Source organism: Neolamprologus multifasciatus, chromosome 12, assembly GCF_963576455.1.
Source record: "Neolamprologus multifasciatus chromosome 12, fNeoMul1.2, whole genome shotgun sequence".
Classification (NCBI taxonomy): domain Eukaryota; kingdom Metazoa; phylum Chordata; class Actinopteri; order Cichliformes; family Cichlidae; genus Neolamprologus; species Neolamprologus multifasciatus.
Genome location: NC_140450.1, coordinates 30,037,406 through 30,063,375, shown reverse-complemented (window position 1 = coordinate 30,063,375; position 25,970 = coordinate 30,037,406). Strand labels below are relative to the sequence as shown.

General features: G+C 39.7%; 1 protein-coding gene across 1 annotated transcript; it reads right to left on the bottom strand.

Moving 5' to 3' along the window:
• Nucleotides 1-5,905: 5,905 nt before the first annotated feature.
• adam28 (ADAM metallopeptidase domain 28) lies at nucleotides 5,906-25,489 on the bottom strand. The gene is made up of 22 exons (XM_085181113.1): nucleotides 25,363-25,489; nucleotides 21,592-21,680; nucleotides 21,385-21,461; nucleotides 21,136-21,214; nucleotides 20,873-20,949; nucleotides 20,111-20,294; nucleotides 19,927-19,989; nucleotides 19,736-19,807; nucleotides 19,437-19,606; nucleotides 18,943-19,024; nucleotides 18,218-18,351; nucleotides 17,658-17,835; nucleotides 10,137-10,226; nucleotides 9,647-9,842; nucleotides 9,456-9,561; nucleotides 9,181-9,337; nucleotides 9,008-9,088; nucleotides 7,364-7,451; nucleotides 7,159-7,264; nucleotides 6,968-7,058; nucleotides 6,742-6,891; nucleotides 5,906-6,394 (listed from the first exon to the last, which is right to left on the bottom strand). The coding sequence occupies exons 1-22, from the start codon at nucleotides 25,418-25,420 to the stop codon at nucleotides 6,362-6,364; spliced, it is 2,361 nt and encodes a 786-aa protein (XP_085037239.1). The 5' UTR covers nucleotides 25,421-25,489; the 3' UTR covers nucleotides 5,906-6,361.
• Nucleotides 25,490-25,970: the final 481 nt, after the last annotated feature.

Genomic DNA, 25,970 nt, shown 5'->3' with positions numbered 1-25,970 from the left:
CGGCTACATTATTCCAAAGTTCGGCTACACAAAATTTATCCTTCAACTTCTCCCATATGTGACAGATGTAAAACAACAGAGAGCACATTGGCTCACGCTTTCTGGCATTGCCCCTCATTGACCAATTTTTGGTCCAAAATATTTGATTGGTACTCTAAAGCTTATGGGATCTCCATCTCACCCAATCCAGAAATTGCAGTTTCTGGCTGTGTACGTTCCAGAACTATCCCTGCGATTGTGCGGGTGCCAATCGACCTCGGAATGATGATTGCGAAAAGACTTATTCTAAAGGAATGGAAGTCCGCTGCTCCTCCCTCCTTCAGTGTCTGGCTCAATGACATGTTGTCAGTCATTCAGCTGGAGAAAGTTCGATACCTGCAAACACCTGCAGCAAATGTTTTCTCAAAATCCTGGACTCCGTTTTGTACTCACCTTGAGAAAGCTCACGTTGTATAAACATGTACCATGGCACTGCAATTTCCCTGTTTATTACATAATCATGACATTTAATTCATTATGGATACTGGTAGTTTCTAATTTTAATGTTTTCTTTCGTCTTTCCCTATTGATTATTATTATTGTGCTATTTCCTGTCCTATCATCTCAGCGCCTGAGCTGTATTTGTTTGTTGAGGGGTTTTCTATGCTGAAAAAATTAAAATAAAATATTGAAAAAAAAAGAACAAAAACTCAATGCATCATGGGAATTCCTAGCAGTCTACAGCTATTGCAGCATAACTAAGGGAGGATTCAGGGTCACCTGATCCAGCCCTAACTATATGCTTTAGCAAAAAGGAAAGTTTTAAGCCTAATCTTAGTGTCTGTCTCCTGACATTTTCAAGTGCATTTCATTACAAAGACACACACTCACACTCTTTCTGTTTCTCTCTCTCACACATACACACCACAATAAGATATGATTTTTGTATCTGTGTATTTTTGAATTTGTGTGTTCTAGGTGTTGTATACATCCATACATTGCACATTTGTATTTGTACTTTGTATTTGTATTTGAGCTGATCTTTAAAAGCAAGATGTTTTTGGAACAGCAAAAGCTGTGGAAAAAATCCAGCAAAGACCCAAAACATGCATCTGGCCCTTCGGTTGAACCACCTACTGTTCAGGGAAGCCTCATCAGAAATGGTCTCAGTGAAAGGGTGGCTTTCCAGAAGACATTCTTAAGGAAGGAAAGAACCGAAAAACAAAACAGAGAGGTACCTGGATAGAGAAATACACATCAAAAAATCATCAGTCATGGATTGGCCTTCCCTGGAGCCTCAACCTTACTGAGGCAGTGTGGGATCATCTTGACAGAGAGTAGAATAAAAGTCAGCCACCATCCAAAGACGATCTTTAACGTCCTTCAAGAACCCTGGAGAACTATTCCTGAAGACTACTTAAAGAAATTATAAATAGGAAGATGGTTGGGCAGATGGGATCACCACAATTTGTTTTAGTGGTTTGCAGCTCATCGCCTCTGTATTCTGCAAGCATTCTGTATAACCTGCTGCTGTGCTCTGAATCGCTCATGTAGCCCTCACAGATCGGCTAATTTTTTCTGTTTTCAACACATCATCTTTAAGAACTGACCATTCATTTGCTGTCTGATGTGTATATCTCACCCCTTAACAACTGAAAACTTGCTTGTGATACCTGTTTAACATTGTGTACAAACCTGGTGGTGCACTCGAATGCACCACACAGCATCAAACTCAGACAGTCACATCAATAAAAACAGTTTGAAATATTTATATGATTCTGAGAAAGAACTGTCTCCAGATTGTAAAAGCAGACTTCATTTGGTCATGCACAGTCATACTCTGCCTTTACCTGGGCAAAATAAAAATCATGAGTCACATTCAGGGGTTGTGCTTATTTCTAACAAAGCAGACCAAACCGTGCCTTAGAATGCAAAAAGAGAGTCCCTGTGATGAAGCCATCAGTGGACGGCAGGCCAGTAACAATCAGAGCCCATTTTGTCCCTCCTGCAACCAGTTAGATGCTTCAACACTGCATAAAAACAAACCACAGAGGAAACTGGTGACAGCAGCCTCTTACTGATGACTATAAGAGCTGTTAGGATTGGGCTCTGTGTCAGATATCAGACCCCTGGTGGAAGTACAGACAGAAGAAGAGCACAGAATCACCATACACTTAATAACTCAGTTTTAATTTTTAAAAACGCTAAATACTGACATTGCTCATTGCATGTCAGTAATCAATGAGCTTTGATCAGTGGTTGTTGATCAGTGGTCATGAGAATTTGCATATTAATGATTATAAAACTGACCTCACAGCCCATTGTTCCTTCAGTGGGCTGGTTTCAGTCATTGTGCAAATGTACTGCTTGTAAGGTTGGGGAAGCCTGCAGTCAGCTGAGACTGAAGAAGCCCCTTAGATGAGTGATGAAACGTTTCTCCCACTGAAAACGCTACGTCCAGAAGAACAGAATCAACAGCAGTGTTGTGTTTAAAGCTTGCTGGGCTGTTTTTGAAAGGTAGCTAAGTGGTGGTAAAAACTACTGTTGCGTTGAAGACGATGGCTAGCAGTTCAGTTCAGTTTATGTGATGACGGTTCACAACAACTGTTGCCTCACAGTTGTATTGCATTGTTTTGTAATGGTGAAAAGAGCTTCTGCAAACCCCAATTCACTACAACCACCTTCCTTTTAACAGTTGTTAAATATTTATTCTCCCCCGTAGAAGTTTGTAAAGAACTGTAAAATATACAATCTTAGATAATATCTTAAATAAGATAAGATATATCTTGTCTAATCATTTAAGGTTGTTCCACTCATTAAAAAAATATAGACTAAAAACTGGACAGAAAATGTGTTATGCTTCACTTTAAAGCCATTTCACAAAGTCTGTACACTGACTGTGGTGATTACTGTGCACAGTGAAGCTCAAGAGTCTAAATGAAAGCACAGTTTTGAAAGGAAAATATGGCAGTGTGGGTTCAAATATTTACACTATCTCAAGTAGCCACTAGATGGCTGTAGTTGAGCAAGCACAAATCTTTAAACCGAAGGTCATTATTTACAGTTTTCCAAACTACCATAGGCTGCAAAATGCTCATAATCACAATTAAAAAATAAAATAAACAGATAAATAAATTAAATGTCAAGAAAACATTAAAATTGGAAAATGTAGGCCATAGCTTGTTAATTTAAACATATTCCAATATTCGTTATGTCACTGTATCTTTCATTAACGGTGACTTCTATCACTGCTGGGTGTCACCACTTACAGTCCAGTTTCTTGGCACTGTCCCGTGGATGATGGAGTATTTGCATTTTGTTCTTTTTTTTCTCATTGCAGTGAGTTTCTCATACCCAGCAAGCAAGTGGAGGACCGTGCTCCTTGTCCTCCACTTGCTTTCTTCTATCTCTTGCAGGCTGTTGGTATTTTTTCATAACAATTTTCATGTCCAAATGTGTTTTTTCCCTCACACTTTAGAAAGCTGTGCCTTCATCGCCAGTTTCTCTAGTTCAGCTGGAGGTCAGTATATATCCTTGTACACAGATATGGGGAAAGGCAGTATACCGATGGTATACATAATAGCCCAGTGCACACATTTAATAAATTTGACTGTAATGTTGCATGTGCACCTTGCACAGGAGAAAAGACGTGGATGTTAGAAAATCAAGGCTTCCATGTTTCCCAGGATCACTTCATGCAGACTAAAGGGCTCAGGGATCATCCACCAGCCTTCTGATTGGTAGACAAGGTGCTCTTCCAAAGTCAAAGTGACCTGAATACGCAGTTGAGAAACACCTCAGTAAAGGTCCTCAGAGCTTTGTAAGCATCAGCTTAGATGAGACTGCCCTTCTTAGATGATACTTACCCACAAATAGCAAAAACACTGTGCTGACAAAGTTAAAATGAAGTTGAAACAAATAGACTATGGGGGAAAAAAAACCTAATTTTACCTACTTATCAGAAACAAGGAACAACGCATGTTATTTCTGTTGAACAATAGAAATAATACATATACAGCACAGTGGCTCAGGCAGGTACCTCTGTGCAGGTTAGACCAGTTACCCTGTTACGCCATCATGTTAGTATCAAGTTCCATTGATCTTCCCACACCCTGAAAAAACAGAAAAAAATTGCACAACACATTTTTAAGAAACAAACAAAACAAAAAAGCTGAATGTAGCAAATGTGATACAAATTAACTCATATAGGCAAATTAAAAATGAATTAATGCAAAGTTGTTTTTAAATGGCTTAATATACACACAAAGGAAATGGAATATTCTGACAATTACTTCATAGTTTAGGCCTTAAAGATTAAATTAAATTTTTCAGATGCTACTTTTGCTGCTTTGAGGCTGAATCAGTCTCACAAACCATCAGCTATCATCTGAGGACTTATTCTATGTGGGCAACAGGTGATGTTTTGGTGCTTCTGATGTATTCACCCGTTGCCTACTGGTGGTGGCCAGTGTCGCCTCTGTCAGTGCGCCCCAGGGTGGCTGTGGCTACAATGTAGCTTGCCATCACCAGTGTGTGAATGTGTGTGTGAATGGGTGGATGACTGGACGTGTAAAGCGCTTTGGGGTCCTTAGGGACTGAGTAAAGCGCTATACAAATACAGGCCATTTACCATTTACCATATTCAGTTTTATTTATATAATGACATCAGCAGTTTCCTCAAGGTGCTTTATAATGTAACCCCCACCCCTCAATAATACAGAAAAAACCCCAACAGTCAGACGACCACCTAAGAGGGAAGGAAAAACTCCCTTTTAACAGGAAGAAGCCTCCAGCAGAACCAGGCTCAGGGAGGGACAGCCATCTGCTGTGATGCATTGGGAGTAAAGGGAAGAAAACGTAGTTCGCAAACATCCTGATAAAACATATCTGGGCTGCATCTTTGCTCCAAACAGACTTCTTCTTACTTATATAAAGCTCCAGTTTGAATTCAAGGGGTTTAAAAAAAGCTTTGCACTAAACTGTTTAAGAATTAAAGCTCGTTTCATTCACTTTCCCACATTTTCAGAATCTGACTGAAGTATTTTTATGGCCGGATGAAACCTGCTCACTTTATGGCCAACTTGGACCTTGCAAGAGTGCAAAGACAGCACGTTTAGGTTCACTGGTGATTCTAAATTGGCTCGAAGTGTGAATAGTTCTCTCTTAATGTGTAAACCCTACACTGGGTGTATCCCACCTAATACCCTTTGACAGCTGGGATGGGCTCCATTCCATTGTTGTTCCATTGTTCTGCTTCCAACACATCAGCTTTAAGAACTGTCCATTCACTTGCTATTTAATTGATCTCAGCCCTTATTATGTGCCACCGTGTAACAGGATAAGGTTCTTCATCTGTTAGTCACTTAATCAATTTTATTTAATCATTGTACAGCATGGTCCCGCTTTACAAAGTAAGTGCATAGGACAAAGTATACAGCAGGACAATATTATAGTAAAAAAATATTGGGAAACAACCATAATGCAAATAAATGTAAAACAAAATGTTTCAATATAAGAATTAAGAAGAATTTTACAACATCAACATTAAAAAACATCACAGTCGTTCATTTTAATGGTGTGGCAAATTGATATGTGTCTTACCACTTGCATGTGAGACCTAATCTTGTATACACGTTTAGTGGTCCAGCTTCTAAAAAGGCACCAATAAGAAGGTCATTTGGCATCATGCTTTTGTTCTTTCTCTACTCATGCAGAAGTCTGATTTTGTAAACAAAGTAGATAAATATGTACATTTAGATAAAAATATAAATACAACTCAAACTTTTACAGTGTCATGAGAGAAAGCATGGTTTAAGGTGCTTCATAATGTTCAGCTGGTGGGGTAAGTGCAGTCTTTGAGTTCTCTCAGTGCATTCACTTTACTTTAAAGTAGAGCACTGTAGGGTGCAACAGAGCATCGCACTCCGATTTTTGACTGTCACATCAAAGTCAGCGACATTTATAAGGATTTTAAAAACACAAATGAAATATGAAACTGTAACAAATTCTGAAAATTGTTATAACATTTTCATTAGGTCATGCACACACACACTCATATTCTGTGCCATTACTGTGATAAAAAGAGTTGTAAGTCACATTCAGAGTCAGGGATGCCTGTACTTGCACTTGGCTTGTTAGAGATACTAACACTAGTAGAGATACTTGTCTGTATCTCTAACCCTGCAGTATGAAAAAGTGCCTTAGGAAATATAAAGCGATGACGACATCAGCGGATGGCATGCTAGTAACAATCAGAGTCTGGCCTGCTCCTCGTGCAATCTGTGAGTCATTGTTGAAATGTTGCTTCAGCACTGAGAAAGCGGTGACAGCAGCCTCCTACTGAGAGCAATAAGAGCTGCTAAGAGATGGCACCACGCAGACATCAGACCTTTGGTGGAGGAACTGGCCTCAGAGCCTGGAGGACAAAAGAGAGATGGATATGTCCAAAAATGTTAAAGTGACATTGTGCTAATTTTTATGTTTATTTTTATCTTCAGATGACTGTGTGTAATATAAAATGAATCACTTACAGCACTGAGAACAGAATTAGTAAAGTGACCATTAACTTTATGAAATGGTTTAGCATCTTTTAACTCACTTATTATTTTGGGAAAGCTAACCAACAAAGGAGACAAGCAACCAATTATATGTGCTTTTTTGTTATCCAATCAAATTAAAGAGTTGCTGGTTAATCTATGGAGAAGTTTTTTTTCCAGCTGAAATAGTAAAGAAAACTGGTTAAAGGCCGGTGAGCTCTGGTACCTGCCGTGCAGCTGTGTAGTTTGAAATGGGTGGTGTGGGTTTGTTCCCTGGTGGAGCTGGTGGAGTTCTGTGGATCTGAATGACTGGTTTGGGTTTGGTCCCCGCTGCAGGTGGTGGAGGTGGAGGTCCTTCAGGCTTTGGTCTGTCAGCCTACAAATATCAGGTGTCATTAGAAATGTGTTGGAACAGTTTTTAGATCAAATTCCAGCTCCACTCAGAACATCACCTGTTGGCCTGATGCAGGGTAACTGGGTGGAGGCTGTTTGCCGTGGTAAGCCGGGTTCTGCACGGCTATCTGCTTCCTCTGAGTTGTTGCACTGCAAAGACAGATTGAATCAACAGGTGACGACCCTCATGGAGGCGAGTTTGCAGAAACAGAGGCGTACAATGGCCTCCAGTAGTGTCATGATTACTCACATTGGCAGGATGGGACTTTGTCGCTTTTTCCAGATGATTCCTGCGATGGCAGCAATGATGCCTAGGACCACTAGTGTAACCGTGACTGCAATGACAATAGGTTTTCCTACAGAGACAGAAAAAAATCAGTTTGCTTGGGTTGTAATTGTGCAACATGACACAGTAAATTGAACTTAATCTGTAGACTGAAGTAGATGACTCTTACCAGTACGACTAAAAGCTGTGTCCGCTGAGTCACAGTTAGGAAGTATCCACCCAGGCTCGCACTGGCACTCACTTTTGTGGTTGCACACCTGGAAAGCACAAAGAAGATGTTGCCATTATTAGACTTTAAGTAGAATTTAAGTAATATAAAACACTCAGCCCCAGTGTAACTGGTGGCATGTAATTAACTAGATTTACCCAGTATATAGTTATAGTGTATATTATATTATCGCCTAAGCTTCTGACAAATTGACTCTAGTTAATTTTGTTTCATTTTACATAAACTATAAGTACAATATGAATAAGATGCTAGGCTAAATTATGTTATTATGATTAACTGAGAGTTTTTGCTTGCTTGAGCCATTTTATAAAATAAAGTTAAATTAAAAATATTTAGAGGTTTTCAAGTTTTTCTCATTTCATTCACATTTCAAAAAGTGAAAAAACAATTTGTTATATCTGTTTTTTTAAAATATTTTTTTCTTTTTAAATTGGACACTTATTTAGTGCATATTTGCAATCACACTGCAGTTGTAAATGTTTACATGTGGTTCTAAAAAAGCCTACATGAGTAAGTTTGGGCATGTCTTCTATATCTCACATCAGCATTTCAGGGATGCCTTAGAAGGGTGTCTTTGTCTTTACAGGGCTAAACCTTTTAAAACTACTGGAGCTGCATGGCCACCATTGGTGTAGTTATCACATCCACTCCAAATATTTAGGTTATGTTTCACAATTTTTATTTATTTTATCATTATTTTATGGTGTTATTGTGTTGTAGTTTGCTACAGATCAAACAGATTTTTTGGCAGAGGGGGGAAATCCTGTAAAATCCTGGGTTTAAAATTTGCAAAATACACAGAATATTAACAAAATTCCAAAATGATGCATTTTTTCCCCTTATTTCTACGAAGTCGTTACCTCTGGGACCGAACAATAAAGTCAGCAGTGATAAATCCCAAAAGCTGCAGCTGAATGGCTGATTGAAGCGGGCTATCAAATGTGAGTAGATCACGATAGACCACAGTGCTAAACTGACCAATTTAACAGTATTAAAATGTGTGCCTTGAAAACAAAGTTAACCTCAGAATCTGTCTGCTAGGCCAAACTTCCATTAGTTTGCGTCAGTGAGTGAGACCTCTCATGGATCCAGGTCATTTACCAAAATGCTAGTGTTAGCTTACAACTTTACTTTTGGCTCCAAAATGCAAACATGACATGATCAATATGACCCCTTTAAGCTTGAAGTTATAAAACGTTAAGTTCAAAACTCAATGCAGGCTATGTCAGTGACTCCATCCACCTTTCACACATAAGCTACATTTTAAACATGGATATGCTGGATTAGCTGCCCCTCACTAGCAAAGGATTTAGTTAAAATTTGCAGTGAGAAATCACACAAAAACTACTTTTAACCCTTTGATTTTGTAAAGTTGATCTTAAATTTCACTCTTAGCGGCATTAAAGTCTTTAAAAGCTTTAGAACCCTGTTCACAACTATGAGGGTACACAGCTTCTCCTCTTAATAACTTTTTGAAAACAGATGAACTAATAATGAAAATACCAGAATATACAGTCCAGCACAAAACTGTTATAAATCAGTTCCACCTCAATGGATGAGTTTTTGGTGTCATCATGTACTCACAGCATGGCCTGGGCATTTTGCTGAACAGTTGGTGTTTTTGTATGCCGTCTGCAGATCCACACACTGATTCTGGCTGCACACCTTGGAAAAGACAAGTCAGACATATATTTAACTTTATTTTGTTCTACACTGTAGATGGAGTAAGCAAAAAGTGGATTCTGGAAGTCTGCTACCTTTCCATCTCCACATTTAGTCCCCGTTTCCACCTGGCCTTTGTCACCGGTGGTGTCTGAGAAGAACGCTGCCTTGCATGTGCCGACGCCGACCATCTGGCCATAGTTTGGGTTTTCATTACCGCCTTCACAGAAGAGCTTTCCACAAAGAACATCTCTGCAAAAGAAAAACAGTGTTTATTTCTCATCATGTTTGGTTGATATGAAGAATGAAGAATCAAAATAAGGGCCGGCTGCAGAGCAACTGTTGCCCTGTACGTTCTACTGGGACTCACGCTTTCTGACAGGGGATGAACTGATCTTTTGAGGGGCGTTTGCAGAAGCCATAGAAGACTCCTCTGGTGTTGTGGTTATAGCATCCTTGTCTGGCCTCCTTAGCATCTGATAGCAGCAGGAGATTGCATAAAAACCTAACTATCCATATGACTTTCACATACATCCATATGCGTATTGGCAGGATACTCACCTGATCCATACATCTTGACACACTGCTTAGGTCTCTGTGGACACTGACCGTTGTAGCAGTACCCTTGGCCTCCATCACATGGGAGCCCATTCACAGCAAACACATCCTCCGGACAGGTCGTGCTCATCCCATCACAGTACTCTGGCAGATCACAGTCATCCTGCTTTGCGCGGCACTGTCTGGCGGTAGGCAAGATCTGTGCCGAGCATATTTCATCAACGTGTAAGTTATCTGAAACATTGTTTTTCTTAAAGTGTTATATGATTACAAATTCCAGCGCTATGTCAAACACTCTGACTGCGTGAGCACTGTAAACAAAAGATCAAAATGCAATACTGTGGTGTTGGTTCAAACATTTGCAAGATTCTCTAATTACTTGAGGACTGTAGCTGAGCAAACAACTGGATCACTACAGCCAGAGGAGAGACTTCCAGGGATGAAAATAAGGGACACCAGTTAGTTACACTGATCTGTCTTCTTACTGACTCACCTTACAGTTCTCACAGCACTCGCCTTCAGCACATTGTGAACCCTCTTTCAGGGTGCAGGTGGTGGCGTTGCAGCAGGGATTGGTGCACTCCTACGGGGACAACATACATTAGGAATCTTTATCACTAGGTTTGAAGGTTTATTGACACATAGAAAAGAACCTGATGAATGATTTCCACTGTGGGTGTCTGCTGGCCTCATGATCACACATCACAATGTTCAAACTACTAAAAGCAATGTCGAGTGTCACCAATATAGTCTATAATCACTGTTCTCAGTTTCTACTTTCTACTTCCTTATTTCTTGATTTTCAGGAACTTTTGTGGTATAAGACCATTATAGAGTCTGAAGTACAAACATGCCAGAAATTCAATTCAATTCAATTCAATTTTATTTATATAGCGCCAAATCACAACAAAAGTCGCCTCAAGGCGCTTCATAGATACAGAGAAAAACCCAACAATCATATGACCCCCTATGAGCAAGCACTTTGGCGACAGTGGGAAGGAAAAACTCCCTTTTAACAGGAAGAAACCTCCGGCAGAACCAGGCTCAGGGAGGGCGGCCATCTGCTGCGACCGGTTGGGGTGAGAGAAGGAAGACAGGATAAAAGACATGCTGTGGAAGAGAGACAGAGGTTAATAACAGATATGATTCAACACAGAGAGGTCTGTTAATACATAGTGAGCGAGAAAGGTGACTGGAAAGGAAAAACTCAATGCATCATGGGAATCCCCCGGCAGCCTACATCTATTGCAGCATAACTAAGGGAGGATTCAGGGTCACCTGGTCCAGCCCTAACTATATGCTTTAGCAAAAAGGAAAGTTTTAAGCCTAATCTTGAAAGTAGAGATAGTGTCTGTCTCCCGAATCCAAACTGGAAGCTGGTTCCACAGAAGAGGGGCCTGAAAACTGAAGGCTCTCCCTCCCATTCTACTTTTAAATACTCTAGGAACAACAAGTAGGCCTGCAGAGCGGGAGCGAAGTGCTCTAATAGGGTGATATGGTACTACAAGGTCATTAAGATAAGATGGGGCCTGATTATTTAAGACCTTGTATGTGAGGAGCAGGATTTTGAATTCAATTCTGGATTCAACAGGAAGCCAATGAAGGGAAGCCAAAACAGGAGAAATATGCTCTCTCTTTCTAGTCCCTGTCAGTACTCTTGCTGCAGCATTTTGGATTAGCTGAAGGCTTTTCAGTGAGTTTTTTGGACATCCTGATAATAATGAATTACAGTAGTCCAGCCTGGAAGTAATAAATGCATGAACTAGTTTTTCAGCGTCACTCTGAGACAGAATATTTCTAATTTTAGAGATGTTGCGCAAATGGAAGAACGCAGTCTTACATATTTGTTTAATATGTGCGTTGAAGGACATATCCTGGTCAAAAATGACTCCAAGGTTCCTCACAGTGTTACTGGAGGCCAAGGTAATGCCATCCAGAGTAAGAATCTGGTTAGATACCATATTTCTAAGCTTTTCAGCACCGAGTACAATGACCTCAGTTTTATCTGAGTTAAGAAGCAGAAAGTTAGTGGCCATCCAGGTCTTTATGTCTTTAAGACATTCCTGCAGTTTAACTAATTGGTGTGTGTTATCTGGCTTCATGGACAGATAGAGCTGGGTGTCATCTGCATAGCAGTGAAAATGTATGCTATGTCTTCTAATGATGCTGCCTAGGGGAAGCATGTATAATGTAAACAGAATTGGTCCTAGCACTGAACCCTGTGGAACTCCATAATTAACCTCAGTGTGTGAAGAGGACGCTCCATTTACATGCACAAATTGGAGTCTATTAGATAGATATGATACAAACCACTGCAGTGCAATACCTGTAATACCTACAGCATGTTCTAATCGCTCTAATAGGATATTATGGTCAACAGTATCGAATGCTGCACTAAGGTCTAGCAGGACAAGCACAGAGATGAGTCCACTGTCAGAGGCCATAAGAAGATCATTTGTAACCTTCACTAAAGCTGTTTCTGTGCTGTGATGAACTCTGAAACCTGACTGAAACTCTTCAAATAAACCATTCCTGTGCAAATGATCTGTTAGCTGTTTGACAACTACTCTTTCAAGGATTTTTGATATGAAAGGAAGGTTGGAGATTGGCCTATAATTAGCTAAGACTGCTGGGTCTAGAGATGGCTTTTTGAGTAAAGGTTTAACTGCAGCCACCTTGAAGGCCTGTGGTACATAGCCGATTATTAGAGATAGGTTGATCATATATAAGATCGAAGAATTAATCAATGGCAGGACTTCTTTGAGCAGTTTTGTAGGAATGGGGTCTAAAAGACACGTTGATGGTTTGGAGGAAGTAATTATTGAAGTTAACTCAGAAAGATCGATTGGAGAAAAAGAGTCTAACTTAACATCAATGGCACTAAGAGTAGCTGTAGATAATATTACATCTGTGGGATGATTATTGGTAATTTTTTCTCTAATGATAAAAATTTTATTTGTGAAGAAGTTCATGAAGTCATCACTAGTTAACGTTAAAGGGATGTTTGGCTCAAAAGAGCTCTGACTTTTTGTCAGCCTGGCTACAGTGCTGAAGAGAAACCTGGGGTTGTTCTTATTTTCTTCAATCAGTGATGAGTAGTAAGCTGTTCTGGCTTTGCGGAGGGCTTTCTTATAAAGCAACAAACTATTTCTCCAGGCTAAATGATGATCCTCTAAATTTGTGACACGCCATTTCCTCTCCAGATTACGAGTCATCTGCTTTAGGGTACCTGTTTGAGAATTATACCACGGGGTCAGGTACTTCTGATTAGAGACCTTAGTTTTCACTGGAGCTACAGTATCCAGAGTCGTACGTAGTGAGGAGGTGAAATTATTAACAAGATAATCGACCTCTGTTGGGGTAGCGTTCAGATAGCTGCTCTGCTCTGTGTTGGTACAGGGCATTGATGATGATAACAGTGGCTGGATTATATTCTTAAACTTAGTTACAGCGCTTTCAGAAAGACATCTACTTTGATAAAGTCCACTCTCCACTGCTGCGTAATCAATTATTGTAAATGTAAATGTTATCAAGAAATGATCAGACAGGAGAGGGTTTTCAGGAAACACTGTTAAATGTTCAGTTTCTATGCCATATGTTAAAACAAGATCTAGAGTGTGATCAAAGTGGTGGGTGGGTTCTTTTACATTTTGAGAGAAACCAATTGAGTCTAACAACAGATTAAATGCCATGTTGAGGCTGTCATTTTTAGCATCAACATGGATGTTAAAATCACCCACAATAATTGTTTTATCTGAGCTCAGAACTAAATTAGATATAAAGTCTGAGAAATCAGACAGAAACTCTGTGTAAGGCCCAGGTGGACGATAGATGATAACAAGTAAGACTGGTTTCTGAGTTTCACAGCTGGGGTGGACAATGTTAAGCATCAGGCTTTCAAATGAATTAAAAGTCTGTCTTGGTCTTTCATTAATTAATAGACTGGTGTGAAAAATTGCTGCCACACCGCCCCCTCGACCTGTGCTTTGCGATTTCTGGTAGTTAGAATGACTCGGGGGTGTTGATTCATTTAAACTAACATAATCATCCTGCTGCAACCAGGTTTCTGTAAGGCAGAGTAAATCAATTTGTTGATCAATTATTAAGTCATGTACTAACAGAGACTTGGAGGAGAGAGACCTAATATTTAATAATCCACATTTCACTGTTTTACTCTCTGGTTCAGATGTGGATACTGTATTGTTCTTTCTTTGTAATTGTTTATGTTTAAGTTGTTTGTTGCTGGTTTTTAGTTTGTTTTTTGTCTTTTTGGAAGCTGACACAGTCTCTATGGAGATGGGTTTTTGGGGGGGTAGCAGGAGGAGAGAAGCTGCAGAGAGGCGTGTAAGACTGCAACTCTGCTTCCTGGTCCCAACTCTGGATAGTCATATTTTGAGGGGTTTAATAAATTTGTCCATATTTCTAGAATGAGAGCTGCTCCATCCAAAGTGGGATGGATGCTTCTCTCCTAACAAGACCAGGTTTCCTCCAGAAGGTTTGCCAATTATCTATGAAGCCCACATCATTTCGGGGACACCACTCAGACAGCCAGCAATTTAAGGAGAACATGCGGCTAAACATGTCACTCCTGGTCTGATTGGGGAGGGGACCAGAGAAAACTACAGAGTCCGACATTGTTTTGGCAAAGTTGCACACCGATTCAATATTGATTTTAGTGACCTCCGATTGGCGTAACCGGGTGTCATTACTGCCGACGTGAATTATGATTTTACTGAATTTACGTTTACCCTTAGCCAGCAGTTTTAAATTTCCTTCAATGTTGCCTGCTCTGGCCCCTGGAAGACAATTGACTATGGTTGCCGGTGTCTCTAGCTTCACATGTCTGAGAACAGAATCACCAATTACCAGAGTTTGACCCCCAGCAGGTGTGTCACCAAGTGGGGAAAAACGGTTAGACACATGAACGGGTTGGTGGTGTACCTGGGGCTTCTGTTTAGGACTATGCTTCCTCCTCACCGTTACCCAGCCGCCCTCTTTCCGCAGCTGCTTGGGATCTGCCGGGGAACAGCTAGCGGGGCCTACGCTATCTTCGGCTGCACCAGCTACAGGGGCCTGGCTAGCTAAGGGTGAGTGAAGGGCGCGAAGCCGAGTCTCCAGTTCAGTAATCCTGGCCTCCAGAGCTGCAAATATGCTACATTTGTTACAGATATCATTACTGCTAAAGGAGGCCGAGGAGTAACTAAACATCTGACACAATGAGCAAGAAAGTGCAGGAGGGACAGGTGAAGTAGCCATGGTGCTAGCGAGTCGGCTACGAGCTAAGCTAGCGAAACAGTACAGAGACAGTGAGTGAATACTTTGGCTATAAATTAGGTAGTGAGTACACAGAAAGTGTGCTTCGGATGAAGAACAGAAAGACTTTGGTAATCAAAAAACATGTCAGACACAACGAGCTGTTTTTGCTTATTGCAACACCCCTGTGGTCGAAAGAGCCAACATCATCCGCATTTGCACATCCTAGTGTTTTGAAACCAGCTGGGGCGAGTGAGGACTCGATGTGCTTGTGAAGTCACGTGCTCATTTGGGCTTTTCAATCAGTTATTATCCAGTTCGCACATCTGGGGTTGCGCTCCATAAAAGAAACAAAGTTTGCAAAAAGGATACCGTGTTTTGTTCAGTATGACGTGGAATGAGTGACTGAGTCCGTAAACTCATCAGGAAGTGTTCAAAGAAGTCAGGGCTGTTCTCCTATGGACTCAACAGGGCCAGTAAAAGAATGCAGCTTTGACTTCACACAACACCTAAAACAATGTTTACCATTCATACTGTCTATGGTCCCCAAGTGAGATAATCCCCATTGCATTGGTAGTCTATGGGGATGTTAAAATGCATACTCTGTCACTCTCCCCAACAAACTGCTTTTACAATCCTTTCCATATCAGGCATCACCATCGTCTGTATGGGAAGCATAAACAGCATACAGATGTCTTAATCAGCCAACATTCCACCCTGGGAGTGCTGCTTGAGTCTCCACATGTTGGTTTCTGTTATCACTGGCCTCTGCAACATTGTTTCCTCCCTGCGCCATCTCTAATTTCCCAGCTTCCAGTGTTTCTTCTATGCACAAGAATTCAGGAATACTGAAAGGTAAAGTCCAATTTAATTTGCTTCTTGCTGCCGTTCCCAGGATGAGATTTGAGGACAAAAAGAAAAATATATCTTAGATTCCAGAAGCAAAATAGGAAACAAACAGGAGAGACATTTTCTCTAAGTGCAGAAGTGGATCAGTGAACTCATCACACTCATACAATCATCAACACATTTTGTTGGTTTTACAGTTTTCAGCAGGGTCGTGCGTAAAACTAGGTGAAAGCTGCGAGCTGACGAATGACCTGTTTTTAGTTTCAGATACATGAGGCATACTTCCCAGAGTCTGACCTGCTTAGGCCAGAATCTGCCCCTCCCCCAGTCATGTTGGTCACCAAGATGCTCAAGTACTGCGGAAGTACTGAGCTCTACAAATAATTAAAGTGATCTCAATGCATTAATGTACCATTGCCTGTTTTCGCTCTCTTCTGCCCTTTGACAGCTCTCAGCTTTGTCGCAGGATCTATGCTTGCTCTTCTGGCCTACAGCAGCCTTGAGCCTACAGGCTCTGGTTCTCTCTCCAGTCCACACTCATGCCTTTTCTCCCTTGAGCCTTATCACAGTTTCAGTGTTTAGTCTGCTTCGCACTTTCTCTTCGCTATCTGGAACCATCTTACAATTTTCTCACTCACCATGCTGCTTTGATGGTGGTAGTTTGTGCTGTTGCACTAATTAGCATCATAGCTTGGATTCCGTTCTGCTGTGATGGGCCATCAGAGTCGAATCTATAAACACCACTGAATACTGTTTTGTACATCAATAAATCACGTTCAGTTCCTTCTAATGATCTTTCCTTGTTGAATTCCAGCAGAGGTGAAAACAGGTCTAAACATCACTCTGACTGGAATGTTCGTCTCACTGAAAACCACAAGCTGTTCAGCTGTTACACATCGCAAGCGAACAAAAAACTGTTCTCAGACACACTGGAAAAAGAATCCAAAGTGTTTGCATAACACGGAAGTTCACTTAAAACAATAACTTCTGTTCAGCTACACTATCACTGTCATTCTATAGATATAGTCTTAACACTACACAAAAGTGTTAAGACAACACATAAGTGTTTATTTCTCATCATGTTTGGTTGATATGAAGAATGAAGAATCAAAATAAGGGCCGGCTGCAGAGCAACTGTTGCCCTGTACGTTCTACTGGGACTCACGCTTGCTGACAGGGGATAAACTGATCATTTGAGGGGCGTTTGCAGAAGCCATAGAAGCACATACTCCAAGTAATACTGCAAAAAAGAAAAAAAATCAGCAGTTCTTCAGCTTCTGGTAGAAGTCAGTTGAATACTGGGCCTTGAATAAATCAATATCTGTCTGGATGCACAGGCTCAGGCCCATTCGAAGAAGGTCCATATCTGATGTGCAGCAGAAGGTTTTTTTTGTCTCAGAGCAAGCACCTCATTAAAGAGTCAAGATCAGACAAAGGAAACATGGAGCTGAATTCCATTCTGAGAAATCAATAGCTGTAAGGCAGAAGCCTTTCAGACCTGAGCATGCACAGACACAGATCAGAATCATGGCATAATAGTAATAAATACATTTGTACTTGCTACACTGTTTATCAAACTAGTCTCTGTGAGTGAGAGGTGAGCAAGACATCAAGAAAGAGAAGTTTGTGGAGCTACAATAGGCCTAGGCTGCTGAGGGCTTTCCTCCTGTTAAAAAGGGGTTTTTGCTCCCACTGTTGCCAAATGTTTGCTCATAAGCAGTTATTTGATTGTTGGGGTTTTAGCTGTGTTGTTATAAGATCTTTATCTTAGAAAATATAGTCCCTTCAGACAGTTGTTGTTGTGTTTTGCTGTTAAATGAATAAAACTCACCAGATCAGATCACCAACAGCTTGTAGAACAGATCAACTTGCTACACAATAAAACTTTTAAGCAGCTGATGTGCTTACTTACCTGCACCGAACCACAGTCGCACTGCTCTCCTTCCTCTTTGAAGCCATTTCCACAGACCGCGGGAGCCACGACACTCTTGTAGTCTGGTTTGTCCAGCAGACAACTGGGGCTGCGGCTTGTTAGGTACTTTTCATAGTTGCTGCTGCTGCAGCTACTGAAGCTTCGAGGAGTTTTCCAGCTGAAAAGGAACAAACACATTATTATTATTATCTTTTTTTGTGTTATCTTTATCAGTGTCTGACACTAGGGAGACATGGCTGCACAATAGCTGTATGGTGGTACATATACAGCACGTACGCACCAAACATGCTCACACACGTTCTTCAGTCTCATAGCCATGTGAGATTAAGAGCTGCACCAGCTGACCTCCTTTTTGCTCCCAATACACATTTATTATGTTGTTGTACCAAATGAAACATGTTATGATGGTCAAAACATTTAGTGAGGTTTGTAAGGCTCGTAAATGTTTATTTATGGTCACTTGTTATAGCCTGAATTTATTTGCTAACAGAAAGAATCTGCATTCAACTTGAAGGCTGCTTCAAATCAGCTTTTCTTACCTGAGGGCTGCTGCCATGATGCAGCTTTCGTCAGAACATAAACAACCACTGGAGTCATCGTGGTTCATGCCCAGGTTGTGGCCCATCTCATGAGCCAGTGTTGCTCCCACTGCTATGGCTGCATCACTGTGATCCTAAGAAAAAAATGAAGCACAAGAAAAGCAGCAAAAATTTACTAACAGCAAGACAGAGCAACACAATAATGTCACATGTTTGTCTCAGTTTTAACATTTTCTCAGTCTATTCAGTCGGGACTTTCAGACTACATGGATCTATTGACAGAGTTAGTGTAGTGGTCTACATGTGCAGTAAGGAGGAAAAGGATTTTGTGAGAAATGATTGATTAGTCAAAGAATGAGTTTTACACATTGCACTTATGGAGATGTGTGCATCTCAAATGTGCAAAGAAGACTTTGTAGACTGAGTCTAGTTCTAGATCATAATTTAACTTAGTTTTTCTCTTTTAGCAGGAAGTGGTCACTACATGTTAGTGATAAAGTGATGGAAATGTCATTTGTCTTCTCTGGTATTTGGTCATTAATCAAAGTAAACAATAAAAAACAGATAAACAATTACGGTAAGTTTATTTTTGAGGGGCAAAGGAATGACTGAACTAAATGGATTTAGGAACATGTTTCCAAAATTCACATTTACCACAGCATGAAGCAAGGGCATAAGTTATGAAGTCAGTGAGATACATCATCTGGGAAGCATGAACACCTCACCTGTACTACGCCGACAGAGTGACCAGAACAGAGAGTCCCAATGAAAGCAAGACCCACAGTTGTTCCTTTAAAGTTGATACCACTGAAAGAGAAGATCAGAAAGTCTTAAATTCATATACAGGATTCATATCATCCATCTACTCACTAATCTAGCTACTACTAGATTAGATTAGATTAGATTAGATTAGCTACTGTGAACTTTCCTGAATGCTGAGGTGTGAACATTCAAGCACATTCTTATTTAAAATTCAATAATGGATCTGCTTGTGTATCTTGTGTATAAAACACAAGTTACACGAGCGTTATGTGGAAGCTTAAAACCTCTTAAGCTGATGTGTCAGGCCGGTTTAACCTGGGAGAAAAAAATATGGATACTCACAACTCAGATTTCTGAAATTTGTTTTCTTTCCTGCTCGGTTACTGTTGAAAGTATGAGACATTTTGCTCCACATGATTTGAGTCTGACTGATTCTACTTATAGAATCTATTCATACCTTATAAGATGTGCATTGTCATGTTTTATCCTGGTCACCAGCTCAGAGTTTCTCCACTTCATGAAAGCATCCAGGCTTTCTCCTGCTGGGGGGGTCACAGAGATCAGGTCAGCATTTGTCCATATCTCCAACCCCACCAGAGCAATAAAGGTCCTCAGAGGTTTGTAGACCTGAAGAAGACAACATTGGGGATGTAACATTATACTTCAACTGCTAGCAGCTACTGCAGAACAGTATGTAGTACAGTGTGTCTGTGTTGGTATGGAATCTGTATAGAAATAGAAAAAAAACAGACTCACCATGTTGAGAAAGTTGACAATCTCAAATATTCTCTGTCTCATCTTCTTTTGATCCATGTTCATCTTCACATACTGAAACACCACAAGACAAATTTCTCATCCTGCTTCTCAGCAGTTTATCTTATAGAAATTAAATTTTGCAAACCAAGGGGAGAAAAGTTATAAAAGTTATAAAAGAAGATTAATTTTACCGCGCGGTTATCAGCAACCAGGACGAGCTCAATGTATTTCCGCTGCTGTACAATAGAAATACCCTGAAGAAAAGGAACAACACAAATGAAGACTTTTGGGCATGTCTACTTAAACTCTGTCACATTTAACTTGAGATAGTTTGAAGACCTAAAAGGTTTCAGAGAACAAAACTAATTGTGTTACCCCTGATCTAGAGCGGCTGCGGCTTGTTGGAGGTTCATAGTCGTCATTCCAGCTGGTGTTAGTGACCCCACACACGGCAGGCGTGAAGTTCTTTTCATTAAAAGCCGTCACTGCATGATCCCCCTCATCATCACTGGATAGTGGCTCAATCAGGTACCTTTGAGCAGATGTTCTGAAGTAACCCCTAAACCAAATCATGCTGGTTAGCTCTCATTTTTCAGATGTTGCTTTGAGGCTGACTCAACTCAGGAACCTAGCCACTGTCATCTAAAGACTTATTTGGGCCAAACTTTCTCTTGTGCTGTTTTCACTTCAAGATTGTTATTATTGCAGTGTGATTTTAATGTCTTTTAGCACTTTTGTTTTTGTTTTCCTGAACTTTAACATGCTGACATCATGTTAATCATTATACATGTTAATGTAATGTTTAGGTTTAATTAAAGTTAGAGTCACTGTGAGGTAAGGTTTGGTTGAGGGTTAGGATAAGGTTAACATCTAAAAAGTAATGAGAGTATTTGCACAACTTGTTTCTGGTGAACCAAGGTGGCCTGAAATCTATTCATCTGATATGAAGGTTTAACATTATTAATTTAATGCGTTATGCAAATACAAAAACTGGTTACTTGGCTTTGTGGCTTAATACAACAAAGGAATGAAACTGTGAGGTTATTTGGATTATTATAACATACAGCATGGGTGGGTATTGCTTTGGAAAGATGTCATGACAGTTTAAATAAAGCAAAGATAAAGACAGTGGCTCACCTGAGTCCATCACAGGTACTGATGCTAACAGATGACTCACTGTCGTTCACAATCCTCCCATGATAGAAGCAGTGATCCTGGCAAGGACATGAAAATGGTGACTGTGTTATTAAATGACAACATGTAACTTTCTTTTCATCTGCTTATGTCTCCAGCATTCACTAACAGCCTTAAAAGCCTTTGAATCGTTTTAAATCTAGTAAAATGTGCAATTTTACAGCTGTAAATTTGAGGTAAGTTTGTCTACGAATACAAACACTTACAATGTCATTCGGTACTGTGGTGACTCGAGTCCCATCTTCTTGGTAGTAAGACTCAGTGTAATCTTTGGTAAGTAATTCACTAAATACAGAAAGATAAAGAATAGCATTTGATGTGAAGAGTGAGTCTAATTCCAGTTTATTAAAAAAAAAAATTGCTTATTTTGATTTTATACATTACTTGTATATCCATTTGTCCACTTATTTTCTCACACTGCGCAGACACACAGGTTTAGGGAAGTGAAAACTTACTTATTTCTTTCAAGTTGCATTTTTATGTCTTGTCCGCCCACAGTCATTGCATACGTAAGAGTGTCTGGTCTGTGGTACTGTGGGCAAAAAAACAGGAAATTTTGCTTTGAGTCATTCATTTTTATTTTTTCATTTTTCATAATCAGGAGAAAAACAGCAGCTGATTTGATTGACATCACAGGATTTAAAATAGAAAAGAAAAGAAACCTCTGTGTGTCTTTTTCTGATTGTGTAAAGTCTGACCGGTCGAACCACCTCATAGTGCTTTCCCTCCTCAAATTCAGGACCATGGCTTCCTGTGGAAGTGAATCACATATGAGTAATTAGAAGAAGGATATTAATTTTGGATGCTAGTGTCAACAGGGTCTATTTTGTAATTAGTCGAATGCTTAACTCATTGCTTTCATTATTTGTGCTAACTAATCTCGTCTGTTTACATCCTGCTTTTCTATAAGTTTTATGTATCTATTTATTTTTAACCAAACCAATAAAACAACAAAAAAAACAACAAACCTGACTACATAATTTGACATTCCATTCCAAATGTCATTTAAGTTGCAAACATGTGATCATCGTGACTTTAAACATTTGATTAAAGTTACATTCTCAAGTTTTTAAGGCTCATTCCTGGTAACAAAGCCTTTTGTAAACAGAAAGTTTATATCCTTATACCAAGTTAGTCACATGAATACTTTCGCAATCATGTCCCCTGGAGAAAGAGGTGAACCATTCTGAGCCGTCAGAATTGTTGTCTGAAGACTAACAAGGATACCCAATGGATTTACTTTGCCAAATGAATCATCACGACCTTGCCGTATTGGTCCATTTGATCAATCTTTGGTGTTATTATTTATTTTATTTTATTTTCAGTTGTTACAGACGGGACGGACATGATGGAGGGATAGGAAAGGGAGAAAGAAAGATGAAGGAAAAGAAAAACAGAAGGGAAGAGGGACAGTGAGAAAGGGCACTTAAAAAGAGAAAGAAGAGAAAAAAAAATCTCCTGGATTACCTGTTGAGAGAAAAAGAAGAAAAAACAAGCAAAAAAACAACAACAGAGCAACATACTAAACACAACACAATCACGTTAATCTAGCTAAGTGTAACTGAGGTTAAACTTCTTTTTTACTATGGATTTAATTTGTTGATATTCTAAAAATCTTTTCTTGTTGATCCCATATTGTATAACTAGCCTGTCAAATGGAATGAAGTCTGTTCCTTCTACTATATGTTCTAAGTATTTAATTCCTTTACAACTCCATTCTGGAAAATTAATCATATTATTGTTTTGTAATATGTCTGGGTTATTCCAGATAGGTGTACGTCTGCATGGGATTAATGAAGACGCCGCTATTTTTAGAAACTCCCACCATGCTGTCAGAGAAGAGCTGATGTTGATGCTTTTAAAGCATTCGTGTCTTTGTTTGTCGTGTTTGAGCTGATAAATGGTAGGTCTGAAATCTCTAGATTATTGCATAGTGCCTGTTCAACATCTAGCCAGGGCTCATCTGAGAAGGTACGTTTTAACCATCCTGAGATAAACTGAAGCCTGTTGGCTAAGAAATATTGTTGAAAATTAGGCAGATCTAATCCTCCTTTATCCTTGGTTCTTTGAAGCGTTTTTAAGCTTATACGTGGGGGTTTATCTTTCCAAAGGAATTTAGAAATATACGAATCCAGAGATCTGAACCAATCTTCTGATGGTTTGTTCGGGATCATTAAAAATAAGTAATTTATTTTTGGCAAGATCATCATTTTTATAGTGGCGACCCTTCCCATGAGTGATATGGCTAGAGATTTCCATCTAGTCAGATTGCCTTCTACTTTCTTTAGAAGTGAGATGTGGTTTAATTTAGTTAAGTCTGAAAGCTTAGGAGAGACATTAATACCTAAATATTTAATATTTCCAGATTGTAGTGGGGCAGGAGAAGAATTATGGAAGGAGCAGTTAATTGGAAGAACTGTAGATTTTGACCAGTTAATTGAATAATCTGAAACTCTTGAAAACCAGTTTATTAGAGTAATTACCTCAGAAAGGTTGGTTTGTGAGTTTTGGAGAAAAAGTAACACATCATCCGCATAGAGACTGATTTTATGTCCTACGTTCTTACATTTTATGCCCTTAATTGTTGTAGCCTGTCTAAATGCTGCTGCTAGTGGTTCGATAAAAATAGCAAACAGTGAAGGGGAGAGTGGGCATCCCTGTCTGGTGCCCCTCAGGAGACAGAAGCTGGAGGATGTCTGGTCATTTGTTCTGACACAAGCTGTTGGGGAATTATATAACATTCTTAGCCAGTTTATGAAAGAGTTTCCAAAACCAAATTTGTGTAAATTTGCAAATAAAAATTTCCAGTTAACTCTGTCAAACACCTTTTCTGCATCTAGAGATAATATTGTGGTTTCAATGTTTTTACTGTATGAGTAGTCTATTAAATTAAGTAATAGTACGTGCGTTTGTTGATGAGTGCCTACCTTTTATGAAACCACTTTGGTCAGGATGAATTAAGAGGGGGGTTATTTTCTCTAATCTTTTTGAGAGGGCTTTGCAGATTATTTTGAGGTCTACATTTATAAGGGATATTGGATGTTAGCTTGAGGGAAATAAAGGGTCTTTGCCTGGTTTTAGCAGGAGACTAATGTTGGCAGAATTCATATTTTTTTTAAGCTCACGGCTATAGTTTCTTATTGTCCACATAGAAATATTGACATACTACCTAACCTGCAGTAACGGGTGGTGCCGAGGTTGCTTTCTGATTTTTCCCCCCAGGCTACCAAGAGGCCGTTTTAGGGTTTTACCACCATCTTTGCGTTATCCTGCACCATGAATATAAGCTTCTCATAATGGAGATTTATTTGTTGAGAGCCTGGAGGGAATTCTGTGAAACCTGACACAAACGTCCACTTGAACTCAAAAAAAGAATTGACATCAGATGATTATTTTTTGCCCTAACTCATGAATCCATGCAGTATTTAACAGAATGTTCCACATCACATTCACAAAGTGGGGCTTTTTACTCAATTATTACTGGTATTGACATAAAACAAAGTGGAAACCAGGTGTGATTTACGGAGCCTGCAGAAGTAGTGTGATTAAATCAAAGGGCAACTTCTCAAATTATAATCACATTTGTAAAAGAGTTCTTTGATTTCAACTTTAGCTAGAAAATGTTATTAGTTCCTTTTTATGGGAATTATTTCTGCATTCCAGATTTTCTCATAAAATCATCCTTCACAGTGTAGCGTTTTTCTTGACTAAGACTCCCACCCAGTAGCCACTTCTGTAAATTTCTGATCATTCTGTACCATAACTTGCTCCAGGAACCAGATGCAGAATATTTAATTAAATGATTAATCATTATTTTCATCTTTTTTTCTTTTGCTTAATTCTCTTCTCACTTTGTGGAGAAACATTTACAAAATCAAAGTCCTTTGCTTCACCAAGAACATTTGTGACTCAAGATTGTATTTCCCAGTCTGCAAAACCTGCCTGGAATAAATGATTAAGTCACTCTGAGTCACAGTTACCTGATAACCTGGTACATAGTAGCACCTGAGAGGGTGTTGGCTTTGTTGTTTTCCATAACTTACCTCTGAGGGAGCGTCACAAAACTAGCAGTGTGTTTACAGTAATTCTTTCTCTTTCTAATGAGTGTGCATAGAAGGTGTTTTCAACAGGCGTGAGCCACAGCCACTGTGTTTTAATGCTCCCTTTATAATCACATGTCTAGTAAACAAATGCAAAGGGCTGAGAAGCAAATTCATCTGAGCACAAAACATGAAACAGACCAGAGTTAAAGCATAGTGTCTTTAATTCCGGACAAAACACATCGTCCTTGGCTAGGGAGATTTAGAGGACTACTTGAGGAAAAGAAACCTGCCACCGGTAGAGGTTTGAATAAACAGAAGGTAGGACAAAACTAGGTTTTAGTTATTAAGTAGCCAGTGTGCTAGTGGAGGTAAAAGTATCCAGTGACTTACCGGAGAGCTTGAGAGAGGCATATAGGATGAGGACCCACAATAGGAGGTTTCGTGTCATTGTCCAAGTGCAAACTGAGAGTAACAGAGCAGACCAGCATTGTAATGAGAATTTATAAACTAGGAGTTCCTGTTCTGTTAACCACGCCTACCTCTTGATACCTCTTACAAACATTCACTTCTACAAACTGGCTCAAACACACCACTGCTTGCATTGTGACATGTAGAACATGCTCCATGCTCTTACTTAATTATTAAGTGGCAAATTTTCACATCCTATAAACCTTAAGCTTTATCAATACTCATTTAGACATGTACATGGAATGAGGTTGTAAACCTCCCACCTTTTTTATGAATGATACTTAAAATACCTCTCCTTAAAAGCCATGAATAAGCAGTATGACTCACTGTGTGTTGTGGTTTCAGCTTTGCTGTTTCCGTTGTCGCACTTGTCACTCTTATGTAGAAACATCATAAAGTTTCACAGTTTTTTCCAAATATAGATATTAAGTGTCTTGTAAGCTCTACAAGAAAAATGTTCGCGCCCCCCCCCCCCCCGCACGCGCACACGCACAAACTCATCCTCCAACCACACACACCCATACTTTGCT